The following is a 14723-nucleotide window of genomic DNA, read 5'->3' as shown; positions in this document are numbered from 1 at the left end:
CCTTGATTAGTTTAATTTCTTCATCAAGACGGGCTAATTTTTCGCTCTTTCTTTGAGCTAGAAATCGTAAAAGACAAAGCCCTGAATCATTAAAGAACTTCTGCCACCCTTCCAAGTCAGATTCATCCCTGTGCGGGCTCAGCTCCCACCTGAGGCTCCTGGGGACCATGCCTTCTCTGAGATATGTCTCAAAGAAAGCAATATCCCACTGGGCATGTAACTCGGAGGTGGTGAGATTTTTTAGTCTGGTGAATAAACCTTTAATATCTGAACCTTTAATATTTCTCTACTCTAATGTAGCGTTTGATGGTCCTTTTTTGTAGCTCTGTTTCTTTTCAGTATGAAAGAGAAATACCCCTTTTTTCTCATATGTACTGAGATTTTTTTAGACCCTATTAACACTCTTAGTTTGGGCTGTCCAGGGCGTTTGACGGGACTTAGGTTATGCATAATATAGTTGTGTATGCCCCCCCACTTTGAGCTGGGGGTGAACTTCGCAGTTTAGTTAATACTACTATTATAATATCAGGAAGTGCTTAATTATTAATCAGTTAGGTATTTATTACAAAGTACCTTCTATGTTTTATCCATTTTCGATTATCAATTGTTATTTACTTTTTAAATTCTGTGTCTGGACAAGTCCCCTCCTCCCCTTTAATTTTATTTAGGTATATATATATATTTTTTTATTCTTCCTCTTTCGTGGTTTGGAGGAAGTTTTATTTGTTTCCGTAGCCACGACAACCCTGTAACGAAAACGAGACATGGCACTAGATGGAGCGCACATACTTCCGTGTAGGGGGTGATGTGCGCTGTCCATTCGCTCGTTGCGTACGGCGTGTTGTCATCCGCTCGTTACGTACGACGTGGTGCCATCCGCTCGTTACGTACGGCGTGTTGTCACGCCACTCTAAGGGGCGTCGCTCTTCAGTTGTGGACCAGAGAGGGGCGGGTGATTGTATGGATCACTTCCGCCGCCCTGGCCCCCTGATCTTGCATGCCATTGGACACGAGAACGTCACTTCCGCCGCCCTGGCCCTCTGACCTCGCACTCCATTGGATACGAGAGCGAGGCTTGGTCCTTCATTATGGACATGAGATTAGGTGGCTCGTTCGTTATTAATGTCACTACCCTTACACTATTATGATAATATACCTAGGAGCTTGCCTCTCCGGTGTATTCACCTGATGTTTGTCATCTTGTTTAAGGGTAGGATTGATGTTTATAGGTTGGGATTTAAGACTTGCATGCCACACTTCTGGGATGATCCCGGAAGTGGAATAGGCTCTCACACAACGGAGGAGGTGGCTTGTACCAGCATTTACTATATAATGGAGGCAATATGGCGTGTCACCCATACCCCAGACGACGTGAATTTTTCACGAAACGCGTTGGGTGGCGTGACACGCTTACTTGCCTCATGTGAACTGGTACCAGAAGTGATATCGATTGGAGTTCGCGATCGGCCGACGCTTGCCCAGTTTGATGATATGCCCGATGTTCTTTCATGTTTGTAAGTGCATCTCTTTTTTTATATTTGCGTTTTAATAAATGATTTTACACTATCTGGAGTATTCTTTCCTCCCTATGGTGGACCTTCCTTGATTCTACAATGCTATACATCTGAGTCCTGCTTCAAACATCGTTTTCCCCTGCTGGATGGTTCATGACTGGCGTATCCCCTAATCTGTTTTACGTTAAAGTGTTCCACCCGGATGGCTCAAGTTTGACCTATCTTCAGACCTGTGTTGTGATAAAGTGCTCCTTACTGGGGTATCTGGTAAGGGGCTTTTGTTATCTGTCTGGTGGAGGTGCACCTGGTTTTACTTCACGTTGATTGAAAGGTTTACAATTGAATAGATCCCTTCCACACGGGGTGTTTCTTCAGTTGGACTCTTAATGGACTTTATGTTATCACATATATTATTAGTACTGTTGGATTTTACTTTACATGTTTTCCTTTTTTGAATTTTTGGCACATTTTGATTTAGAATTGTATATTTCTTTCTTTTTGGTTCACAACCTATGAGGGGCAATATATATGTTTATTTCATTAGTTATAAGCAATGTTTTATGGTTCATTTAGTCATAAGATTGGTTTGTTAGAATCTTAAACTACAAGGAACACTTGTTTTAAGGTGGAGTGGCTTATATCCTAATAGAAATATTAGGGATTGCGCAGTTCTCTTCTTTTTCTTTTCTTTAAACTATCAAACCATCCAATGGCTGGTGTCATAACGAATCACATGTGCAGCACCATAGCAGTTGAAGATTAAAACAGAGGCAAAGATGGCAGCTTCCTTGGCTGAAAACGATAGGGGAGTTTACTTCCACTTTAACCACTTTCAGCCCCGGACCAATTTGCTGGTCAAAGACCAGACCACTTTTTGCGATTCGGCACTGCGTCGCTTTAACTGACAAATTGCGCGGTCGTGTGACGTGACTCCCAAACAAAATTGACGTCCTTTTTTTCCCACAAATAGAGCTTTCTTTTGGTGGTATTTGATCACCTCTGCGGTTTTAATTTTTTGCGCTATAAACAAAAATAGAGCGACAATTTTGAAAAAAACGCATTATTTTTTACTTTTTGTTATAATAAATATCCCCCAAAAATATATAAAAAACATTTTTTTCCCTCAGTTTAGGCCGATACGTATTCTACATATTTTTGGTAAAAAAAAATCGCAATAAGCGATTATTGATTGGTTTGTGCAAAAGTTATAGCGTTTACAAAATAGGGATAGTTTTATAGCATTTTTATTAATAATTTTTTATTCTTTTTTTTTTTTACTAGTAATGGCGGCGATCAGCGATTTTTATTGTGACTGCGACATTGTCGGGGACCCATCGGACATTTTTGGGACCATTGTCATTTATACAGTAATCACTGCTATATAAATGCAGTGATTCCTGTGTAAATGACACTGGCAGTGAAAGGGTTAACCTGTGGGTGGCAGTGTAGGGGTTAAGTGTTCCTAGGGGTGTGTTACTAACTGTGGGGGGGGTTGGGCTTTCATTTAGTGTACACTGATCTCTGCTCCAATCACATGGAGCAGAGATCAGCGTCACTATTTGCTAGGCAGAATGAGAAAATGTTGTTTATACAGCATTTCCTCCATTCCGCCGCTCCGTGAGACGATCGTGGGGATGCCCGCGGCGATCGAGTCCGCGGGTTCCGCGACCGGACTCACGGAGGTCCCGACCAGCGCGGGAGCGCGCCGGCGCGCTCCCGATGGCACGGCGGCAACGAATATTGGACGTACATGTACGCCAATATGCCTGCCCGTGCCATGCTGTCGACGTACATCGTCGTGCGCTGGTCGGGAAGTGGTTAAATACTCCTCCAGCCTTCCCATAAACCCGTCCCCCAGCACAGCAGACCCCCTTCCATTCAGGTGCAAATCGTCTTTAGCATATAGGTTGCACCCCAATGAAAAGTCAGCCCAGTGCTCTAAAAACCCAACCCCCTCCTCCCTACACCAGGTCTTTATCCATGCATTCAGCTGTGTAATCTCCCCGCCTTTCCCGTGTTGCGCACGGCCCAGGAAGATTTCAGAGAAGATCACCTTGGAGGTCCTTCCCTTCAACTTCCAGCCTAGTTCATGACATTGATTCAAAGGAGCCTCCACCTTCCACGTATTGTGTGATTGGTTCCAACGTGGAACAAGACATGCCCAGCCCTTTCCAGTAATTTATCCACCACATGCCGAACCCTGGCACCAGGGAGACAGCAAACCATTCGGTTGAGACGATCCTGGCGACAAATTATATCAGTCCTTCTGATTATAGAAATCTCTATTACCCCCAACTGTCTAGGCCTACCTGTCCTCCCCTCACCACCTCTACTAGATGGGCTGCTCTCCCGGCTGTTAGGGGTGGCAGTGACATCCAGGGCTGCCACCTCCACCCAACTTGGCAAATTTGTTTTGATGCACAAATACAGGACTGGCCTTCCTTTTCTGCGAGCCTCTTCCACTCCCTATAACTACATTAACCCGTCTTCCTACCCAACAATCCTGACTTGCCCCTCCGCCCCCCACATCAACCCTACTGACCACCTGCTCAGCGAGCAGAGGACCCCTTTCATGGTTGTCCTTTCTGCCCAGTGTTGCAATTTGCTCCTCCAGATCTCTAATGCCAGCTTCCAGAAGGGCAACCCGCTCACATCTGTCACAGCGGTCTCCATCCTGGAGCTGTTGCACTAATGTTGCATACATGTGGCACGCTGTGCCCTGAGCAAAACCTCCAACCCTGCTGCCACTCATTTCCCAGTTACAATACAATTACTTGTAGGAAGTTTAAGATGTTACTCACAGGTTAGAAAACTCCTGTCTTAACTCCTGGTTATTAACACTCCACTTTACTTCAAACTTCCACTTATTTTCACAAACTGCAGAAGCAAGCCAGCATTAGCAGGAGCCAGAAGTCGTATTTCTGTATATCTGGAGTACGAGGCATTTTGGTTAAACATATAAATAAATAAAATCATTAACACAAGATGGTTTAAAACCCAAATTTAATGTATTAATTTCCTTTACATAATGAACTATCATTGGGTCCAGACAACCCCCCACTTCCAGCCTCCACCAGGGGGCAGAGTCCCCGGTACGGGGTGTTCAGTCCTCCATGTGCGTCCCGGAACGGCTCCATGTGGCCTCCTAAGCAGCGGCTCCTGAGGAATAAATGCTCTGCAATCCTCCATCACTTCTCCTCCTTCTCTGAGTGTTTGTGCACAGCGGCTATAAAGGCGCCCACATGCTCCGGGTCCATATCGGGGTACAGTCCATGCCCAAGGTTAGCTATATACGCCCGGTGACCAAAGGCCTCCACCATCGTCTTCGCCATCTTCTCAATGTTCTCCTGATAGATTAGAGAAGACATTGTCACTCGGAGTCAATCATCATACACCTTTCAGAAGGTTCTGGTTTGATTTCCCCATGTAAGGATTATTTTTGAGGGGGAGGGGCTGATGTACAAGTCACATGCAGTGGGGGAGGGGTTGAAGGGTACAGATGTGGAGGATAAGGGGCGCATTACCTGGGATTCTTTTCTGTACAACAACGGGGCTCAGAATTTCCAGAGGCTCCTATACTCTTCCTTAACAAGTAGAACCCGGCAGTCCCCGGTGATCACATTAGGACAAGCCGGGGAATGAGGTTGGGGGTTGGGGGGGGGGTCCATACACCTCAGAACTATTTTTTATTTTTGTCTATTGAAGACATTTTGGTTCCCTCAGCCATACAATAAAAAATGTAAGGGGCAAAAACCAGGCCAAGGCTCATGTGTACACGGGGTGTGAGGGGGCTGTGCTGCTAAGCATGAGCATCCAAAACTTTCCAAGCAATTCCCCAGGACTCATACCCACTGACAGCCGCGTTGCGTCATTGCCGCCAATGGGCGGCGTCACCTCGCTGCTGTGGGTTCCAGGGACGTTTTATGAAGGTTCTGGACACTCATGCATGCTGTATGCATCCCTGCACCCCCCAATTTGGTCCTTAATATTCAATACTGCTTCCCGGAACTTCCAGTCTGGGAGCACGGGGAGTGCCCACCATAGACGTCACATAATGGTCACATGTCTGGAAATACATGGTCCCCAGTGATAACACAGCACATACATGTCCATCCTAGACCTTCCCATGTCTGGAGTACATGGTCCCCAGTGATAACACAGCACATACATGTCCATCCTAGACCTTCCCATGTCTGGAGTACATGGTCCCCAGTGATAACACAGCACATACACTCCTCTCTCAGGTCTGCCCACATTAGTACATAGTCCTTTATCTCCAGTGATCGCCCATCCTAGACCTTCCCATGCCCGGAGTAGTTGGCCCCTCACCCCCAGTGATAAGGCAGCTCACCTGGCCCAGGCCTCCCCATGTTACAAGTAGAAGGTCTTTTGTCCCCAGTGATAATACATCACATGAAACCCCATCTCAGCCGGAACCATACGCATTGTAGACGTCCCAGAATGGTCACATGACTGCTCATGTTAGGAGTACATCTCATCCCCGGTAATAAACACAGAACATGCGTGTCTCATCCTGGGCTGAAGCTCACACACTGCAGACCAACAATTAAAGATGCCCCCCCCAGGACCCCTAAAGGCAGAGAAGTCACCTGAAGGAGAGAAAACAGAACTTCGAAGTCCGAATGCAAAGAGGGAACACGGAGTCCTGCAGTGTGCGGCTGCAGATCACATTTCGGGTTTATTAACACTTTAATAGTGGAGTTGTGTTACCAACAATTATCGGTGTGATGTAGAGATCAGAGAACGCGGAGGAGATGCGAGATTACAGACACTTTCCTTCTCTCACCTTGCTGGCGTACAGAGCGCAGGGGTCCAGATTTCCCTGCAGAGTCACCCTCCGTCCCGTCCTCTCCCTGCAATAAAGGAGACGGTCAGACCAATCACCATCCACCGGAGACCAGTCACATATAAAGCCACAACACAGAGGGTACAGGCCGGCCTTGTGTACCGGCCCTATGGGGTCATATGGGGGGGCGGGGGCGGGGGATGGGCCCAGTGCAGCATCATTCTAAATCTCTACTTTGCTCCCCTCCACCATCAAATGCCAGTGTATGAGGGAGGGATGTGCTGCAGTGCACAGATCCATAAATTGCTCCCCCCCAATCTCTCTCATCTAAACTTTAGCCTCCCCCCCACCAAGATTCTCTCCTAGCTCAAATTGGCCCCATCCTAGCACAAATCCACCCCCCCCCCCCCCCAAACACACACACAAAAACATAACCTCCTAGCACATATAACATACCCCCCGCCCACACAATCCCTTATCCAGCACCCCCCACATCCAACTCCTACTAGCTCACATTTCCCCCCCCTTCAAATTTCCCCCCCCTCTTACCACAAATTACTAAGATCCACCCGGATCCCCCAGATTCTGAAGTGGCCCCATACTTGGGGTTCCTCACCTGGCCTCCTGGGGGCGAATCGTCCAATCCAGCCCAACCACCTCATAGCCGGACTGGGAGAGGTCCTCTAAAGCGTAATGAGCGTCCTTAGCGAATACAATCTGCAAGAAGTCATTATTAATGAACGTTGAGGGGAGGAAAAAAATAATAATAAAAAATAAAAAAATAAATAAAAGGGTGCTCAGAAGCGCAAGAACTACAAAGACCAGCAGGGCGAACACACGAGAGCTCCCCCACCCAAGATTGAAGGATGTTGAGGTCTCCTTCCTCGCTGCCCACACTGATCAATACAACCGTGCTGGGTCAGCATACGGAGCACCAATATCACCGAATCATTCCCAGACTGAACCGCCATCCAAATCCAACTTCTAATAGTTTCTATAAATATTATTCTAACAACCACCATACAGCTGAAAGTTAAAGCGGTAGTAAACCCGCACATTTTTTTTTTTAAACCTGCAAAGCAAAAGGCATAATGAGCTAGTATGCTGCGCATACTAGCTCATTATGAAATACTTACCTTCGAACGAGGCCCCGACATCTGGCCCGATCCACGCCGAGGGGGCTGACATGCTCCCTCGGAGTTTCTTCCGGGTATCGCGGCTCCGGCGCTGTGAGTGGCCAGAGCCGCGATATCGTCACTCCCGCGCATGCGCGCGGGAGATTTCATTCCGGCCGGCCACTGCCGGATTTTCAGGCCGAGAATCCCCTTGTGCGCATGCGCCGCTGCAGTCAGCGGCGCATACCGAGGGGAATATCTCCTAAACTGTACAGGTTTAGGAGATATTTTTTTTTACCTACAGGTAAGACTTATTATAGGCCTTATTATAGGCTTTCCTGTAGGTAAAAGTTAAAAAAATTGAGTATACAACCACTTTAAATTGAATAAACAAAAACAGCAATTCCTTTCTACCACTAGATGTCGCATTAAACGACCTCCGGCATCATTTGATCTACTTCTCCAAGCCCAGGCTGTTATGGACATCCTCTGGGGGTCGTCATCGGACAGCATTCATGCACTGATTGGTGCTCAGTACAGAAGGAAGGAAGGACTATCCACAACTGGGGTGGGGAAGGGGTAGAACTTTTGACAGATTTCTGTTGCCATCAGCGACGGGGGGGGGGGGGTGTAGGTGGAATTTCTCCTCACTTCCTGACTTGGGTGTCTCCAGAAATGGACAGAAGGGATTGGGATGCACAGACAGCAGTACAGGGAACTCACCATGGGCACCACCTCCATCCCCTCCGATTTCAGCTTCTGTTTGACCCTTTGAGCGATCTCACGAAGATACGGCAGAGAGAATTCGGCGAACTGCTGGGGTCCCAGACAGCCGGCATGAGACTCAAACACCTGCAAAGCCTGAATACACAAAGACACAATTGCTTAACAAAACTTATGAAATCTAGAAACATTACAGGTACTCTTGTCTCCCCCCCACCGGCTACATTGCTTAGAGGGCGACAACATTCCTGCAGTTCTACATGAATTGAAAAACGATTCAGGACTTTTAGAGGAGCTAAAAAAAGAAATAAAAGTGTCCACCATGTGGTGGTGTGACGTTCCCGGGTAAGGGTGTCCACCCATGTGGTGGTGTGACGTTCCCCGGTAAGGGTGTCCACCCATGTGGTGGTGTGACGTTCCCCGGTAAGGGTGTCCACCCATGTGGTGGTGTGACGTTCCCGGGTAAGGGTGTCCACCCATGAGGTGGTGTGACGTTCCCGGGTAAGGGTGTCCACCCATGTGGTGGTGTGACGTTCCCGGGTAAGGGTGTCCACCCATGAGGTGGTGTGACGTTCCCGGGTAAGGGTGTCCACCCATGAGGTGGTGTGACGTTCCCGGGTAAGGGTGTCCACCCATGAGGTGGTGTGACGTTCCCGGGTAAGGGTGTCCACCCATGAGGTGGTGTGACGTTCCCGGGTAAGGGTGTCCACCCATGAGGTGGTGTGACGTTCCCGGGTAAGGGTGTCCACCCATGAGGTGGTGTGACGTTCTCGGGTAAGGGTGTCCACCCATGAGGTGGTGTGACGTTCCCGGGTAAGGGTGTCCACCCATGAGGTGGTGTGACGTTCCCGGGTAAGGGTGTCCACCCATGAGGTGGTGTGACGTTCCCGGGTAAGGGTGTCCACCCATGAGGTGGTGTGACGTTCCCGGGTAAGGGTGTCCACCCATTAGGTGGTGTGAAGTTCTCGGGTAAGGGTGTCCACCTATTTGGTGGTACAGAGTTCTTGGATAAAGGTGTTCAACCATGTGGGGGTACAGAGTTCTTGGGTAAGGGTGTCCACCCATATGGTGGGTTGGTTTTCAGGTAAGGGTTATCACACATACTGGTATGGAGGTCTTAGGTAACCAAAGAACAGAGATGTCACTCTACCTGGGCACCTGCTGCCACCTGTCCCACCAGGTAATCCACAATGACGTCCGTGAGCTGCTGCAGGAGCTGCTGACTGGCAGTTGGGTTCTGATAGAGCCAACGTTTGGCCTTGGACATGGTTGCAGATCCACCACCTTCAATCATGTAGGTCATCAGTGTCCACTGGAATGGAAGAGAAGACGCAAAGGTCACCCAGACATCTACAATATCCACACATTTATATCAGGACTACGAATGTCAAATACTCATTCACTCTCCTGAAGGAACAGAGGAACTGAGCAACCCAATCAGGAACGCCTTTACAATATGATGGGACCAGTACAGACTGCAGGTCAGAACATGTAAAATCACCAACAATCGGATCTTCACATGGGATCCAGAAGTTTATTAAAACCACTTGCCGACCAGTGGTGCAAAACTTCAAGTGGCTATACTGGGATAATATACAGCTGCAGCCATCATTCCCAGTATTGTTTTTTCACAGCCAGCGGTTGGATCTCTTGAAAAAGCAATCCTAGCAGCTAACTAGCCAATTGATTGCTTTTACAAGCAGCAGGAGGGGACGTCTCTGACCACCCCCCCCACCCCCGCCTTACGCGGCTTTCTCAGGTTCTCCTGTCCCACCCGGGAGACCCGAGCAATGAGTTTTCACATCCGAGCCCCTCAGCTCTGGTATCCTGGAAGCAGTGACCCAACATCACTACCGGTTTCCCCCCCCCCCAACGGCAACTGCAGAAATCAAAAGCATTTGAAAACAACGATCGTGCTGTAACTGAATGCTTTTAAAGGCAGAGGAAGGATCTGAGGTTCTTTAGACCCCAGATCTCTCCATAAAGAGGACCCGTCACCTCCTATTACTGTCACACGGGATGTTTACATTCATTATAGACCCCGGATCTCTCCATAAAGAGGACCCGTCACCTCCTATTACTGTCACATGGGATGTTTACATTCATTATAGACCCCGGATCCCTCCATAAAGAGGACCCGTCACCCCCTATTACTGTCACATGGGATGTTTACATTCATTATAGACCCCGGATCCCTCCATAAAGAGGACCCGTCACCTCCTATTACTGTCACATGGGATGTTTACATTCATTATAGACCCCGGATCTCTCCATAAAGAGGACCCGTCACCTCCTATTACTGTCACATGGGATGTTTACATTCATTATAGACCCCGGATCTCTCCATAAAGAGGACCCGTCACCCCCTATTACTGTCACATGGGATGTTTACATTCATTATAGACCCCGGATCTCTCCATAAAGAGGACCCGTCACCCCCTATTACTGTCACATGGGATGTTTACATTCATTATAGACCCCAGATCTCTCCATAAAGAGGACCCGTCACCCCTATTACTGTCACATGGGATGATTACATTCATTATAGACCCCGGATCTCTCCATAAAGAGGACCCGTCACCTCCTATTACTGTCACATGGGATGTTTACATTCATTATAGACCCCGGATCTCTCCATAAAGAGGACCCGTCACCCCCCATTACTGTCACATGGGATGTTTACATTCATTATAGACCCCGGATCCCTCCATAAAGAGGACCCGTCACCCCCTATTACTGTCACATGGGATGTTTACATTCATTATAGACCCCGGATCTCTCCATAAAGAGCACCCGTCACCCCCTATTACTGTCACATGGGATGTTTACATTCATTATAGACCCCGGATCTCTCCATAAAGAGCACCCGTCACCTCCTATTACTGTCACACGGGATGTTTACATTCATTATAGACCCCGGATCTCTCCATAAAGAGGACCCGTCACCTCCTATTACTGTCACATGGGATGTTTACATTCATTATAGACCCCGGATCTCTCCATAAAGAGGACCCGTCACCTCCTATTACTGTCACATGGGATGTTTACATTATAGACCCCGGATCTCTCCATAAAGAGGACCCGTCACCCCCTATTACTGTCACATGGGATGTTTACAAAAAAAGTGCCCCTGTCCCCCATACATAGTTTGTCACTGTTGCACGGTTGTGCGCAATATTAAAGTGTGAGATGTTGGGTATTTACTCAGTGTAACATCATCTTTTATTTTTAGTTAAAATATAATTATATATTACAGGGCCCCTTCATCAGGCACCAGCCCCCCTCCCCCCACTCACCGGAGCGCCAGTGAAACCAATCAGAGGGACCTTCCCTGCGATCTTGTGACGGGTGAGGGTGATGGCACGGAACACATAGCCCAGCTCCTGGGAGACGTCCACGGTGGGCTTCAGCTTCTGCAGGTCCTGCGGACTCTGGAGGGGTTCTGGGAATACAGGTCCTCTTCCCGGCTCCATACGGATCTCCATACCCAAAGCCTGCGAGAGACGAGAATAAGTTATGTTCTGGTGGGAGAGGATGGAGGATGGGGGTCACCGGGTCCAAAATAAAGCACATTATGACAATGGAAAGGTTTTACTTAACCACTTGCTGCCCGCCATATAACAAAATGATGGCGGCAAAGTGGTTGTGATATCCTGACCGGACTTCATATGACGGGGGCGCGCATTGCGGCGAGTCAGTCTGACACACCGCAACTCCGATCTAAGTGAAAAGTCTCTGACAGACTCTTTACCATGTGATCAGCCGTGTCCAATCACAGCTGATCACAATGTAAACATGAAGAGCCATTGATTGGCTACTCTCCTGACAGGGAGGGTCTGTGCTGTTGATCAATGCAGCCCCCCCCCCCCCCCCTCTCGGATGCCCACCCAGGACCACCAGGGAAATGCAAATCAGTGCCAAAGAAAAATGCCTGCCAGTGCCACCAGTGATGCCCATCAGTGAAATATATCAGTGCCGCCTCATCGGTGCAGGAGAAAACTTATTTACAAAATTTTATAACAAAAGCAAAAAGAAAAAAAAGAAGTCCCCCCCCCCCCCCAAATTTTTTGCCCTTTTGTATTAATTTAGCAAAAAAAAAAAAAAAAATAAAAAAAAAATAAAAAAAAAACACAGAGGTGATCAAATACCATCAAAAGCAAGCTCTATTTGTGGGGGGGGGATAAAAATTTAGTTTGGGTAAGTGTTACATGACCGCGAAATTGTCATTTAAAAAGTGACAGCACTGAAAAGATGAAAAATTGGCCTGGGCAGGAAAGTGAGGATGTGCCGGTATTGCGGGGGGTTAAAAACAAATTATGTTGATATAGTGTGTTGGGGGGGGTGAGCAAATTAAACTTTATCTTTAAAGTGCATCCCATCCCCCATTTCATTAAGTATATCACTCAGGAGGTCTACGCATAGAACCTGATGGCGCTCCATATTCATGGGTTCAGGTGTTGCAGTCGGGGTCACATTGTCGCCGAGTTGCGTCCACTTTGTGTCTAGGGAGCGCCGCCCCCAGCTGTGCCAAATCTCATCTCTGTGCCTCGTTGCCATCAGAGGGGGAAACAGTCCCCGGCACCAACTGGGCAAATCTCACGGCACCACATACCAGCGTAGAGCGCGGCAGAACAGCCTCTGTTCATAGCAGATGTGAAGGAATTGTACATCTGACCTGATTCATCGATCGCTGGATGAGGTCTGGGCTCTTCTGGAGCCCTCTGGTGGCTGATCAGCAGCAATGCATATGGAGCGCAGAGTTGGGTGTCAGTGTACTCATTATGTGCTCATTATGAGGGGTTCCCACCATCCCTGTGCTGAGTTCCGAGGTCTGTACACCCGCTGTGCCCATTATGAGGGGTTCCCACCATCCCTGTGCTGAGTTCCCGGGTCTGTACACCCACTGTGCCCATTATGAGAGGTTCCCACCATCCCTGTGCTGAGTTCCCGGGTCTGTACACCCGCTGTGCCCATTATGAGGGGTTCCCACCATCCCTGTGCTGAGTTCCCGGGTCTGTACACCCGCTGTGCCCATTATGAGGGGTTCCCACCATCCCTGTGCCGAGTTCCCGGGTCTGTACACCCGCTGTTCCAATTTTCAGCTTTCAGCGCTGTCACACTTTGAATGACAATCACTCAGTCATGTAACACTGTACCCATAGGACATTTTTAGCATTTATTTTTTTTTTTACACCTATAGAGATTTCTTTGGTGGTATTTAATAACTGCTGGGGGTTTTATTTTTATTTATTTTTTTTGAGATTAGCAAAAGACCAAAAATTTAAAAAATAAAAAACAAATATTTTGTCATAACATTTTGCAAACAGGTAACTTTTCTCCCTCACCGATGAGGCGGCTCCGATAGGCACTGCACTGATTATCGGTTTAGAGGTCCCTTTCACACAAACTGGTTATCGGCTTTCCTCTCGCTGACAGCATGAGGAAAGGAATGTGATTGGACACAGCTGATCACTTGGTAATAGGCCGTTGTGATTGGTCCTTTACCCCGATCTGTGATCAGCGGAGGGCATAGTGATAGCAGAGCGTTTGGCAGGCGCAATCACAGGAGAATGTCATATGACGCCCTCCCAGAACTGGCCGGCCACGCTGTAGCCATCATTTGGCTGTAGTGCTGTTGGCAAGTGGTTAAAGTGATTTCTCAGCAAAATAAAAAGCCGGAGACCAGGATGGGAGGGGCCCCCGAGACACGGACGGGAGGCCCCCCCCCCGAGACACAGACGGGGGGAGGCCCCCCCCGAGACACAGACGGGAGGCCCCCCCCGAGACACAGACGGGAGGCCCCCCCCGAGACACAGACGGGAGGGGCTCCCGGACACAGACAGGAGACCCCCCCCCCCCCCCGAGACACAGACGGGAGGCCCCCCCCGAGACACAGACGGGAGGGGCTCCCGGACACAGACAGGAGACCCCCCCCCCCCCCCGAGACACAGACGGGAGGCCCCCCCCCGAGACACAGACGGGAGGGGCTCCCAGACACAGACAGGAGACCCCCCCCCCCGAGACACAGACGGGAGGGGATCCCGGACACGGACAAGAGGAACGATGTGGACTGCATCTTATTGATCATTTCCTGTATCAGTATGAGAAATCCCTCGGACTGTTCCTGACGTACCTGAGGAATGACGAGGATGTCGGAGAAGATGATGGCGGCATCCAAAGGGAAGCGTCGCAGAGGCTGCAAGTGAAGAAACAGAACGTTATACAGCAGAGCAGGAACCAGTTATTCACATCCCAATAAACATGGCAGGATTTCACCCCTTCCCCCCACCCAACATATATGTGCCGTGGCAAATGGGCTTTAACACCCCACACATATACATCTCTGGGTGCGGTTAATGTTTATGTGCCGAGAGCACGCTCACAGCACCAAGTCTGAGCTACTTGGTCCGGACTAAAGATCCGGCAGTGGTCACGTGATCCTTCCTGCCCCCCCCTGCACTCTGAACTGTATAGAGGACCCCCCAGGGTGGGCAGGAAGGGGTTAAGGATGTTCATTCATAGAAGACAGGAAGAAATTTGCTACAACCAGAACATCCGGAGATG

General features: G+C 48.7%; 1 protein-coding gene across 2 annotated transcripts in view; it reads right to left on the bottom strand.

The window, feature by feature from the left end:
- Window positions 1–4500: 4500 nt before the first annotated feature.
- The window catches only part of UROD (uroporphyrinogen decarboxylase), a 17170-nt gene continuing 6947 nt past the window's right edge, over window positions 4501–14723 (bottom strand). For both annotated transcript variants that reach the window (XM_077450813.1, XM_077450811.1), the window contains exons 4-10: window positions 14293–14355; window positions 11456–11653; window positions 9310–9471; window positions 8160–8297; window positions 6938–7038; window positions 6322–6388; window positions 4501–4861 (exon numbers count right to left, since the gene is read on the bottom strand). In XM_077450813.1, the coding sequence (XP_077306939.1) occupies window positions 4703–4861; window positions 6322–6388; window positions 6938–7038; window positions 8160–8297; window positions 9310–9471; window positions 11456–11653; window positions 14293–14355 (888 nt within the window). In that variant the 3' untranslated portion in view covers window positions 4501–4702. The remainder of the gene's footprint in view (window positions 4862–6321; window positions 6389–6937; window positions 7039–8159; window positions 8298–9309; window positions 9472–11455; window positions 11654–14292; window positions 14356–14723) is intronic.

This window comes from Lithobates pipiens, unplaced genomic scaffold (assembly GCF_037356315.1).
Source record: "Lithobates pipiens isolate NorthernLeopardFrog02 unplaced genomic scaffold, aLitPip1_a1.2 Scaffold_23, whole genome shotgun sequence".
Lineage (NCBI taxonomy): Eukaryota > Metazoa > Chordata > Amphibia > Anura > Ranidae > Lithobates > Lithobates pipiens.
The sequence above is the reverse complement of the archived record's forward strand: the minus strand, read 5'-3'. Positions and strand labels throughout refer to the sequence as shown.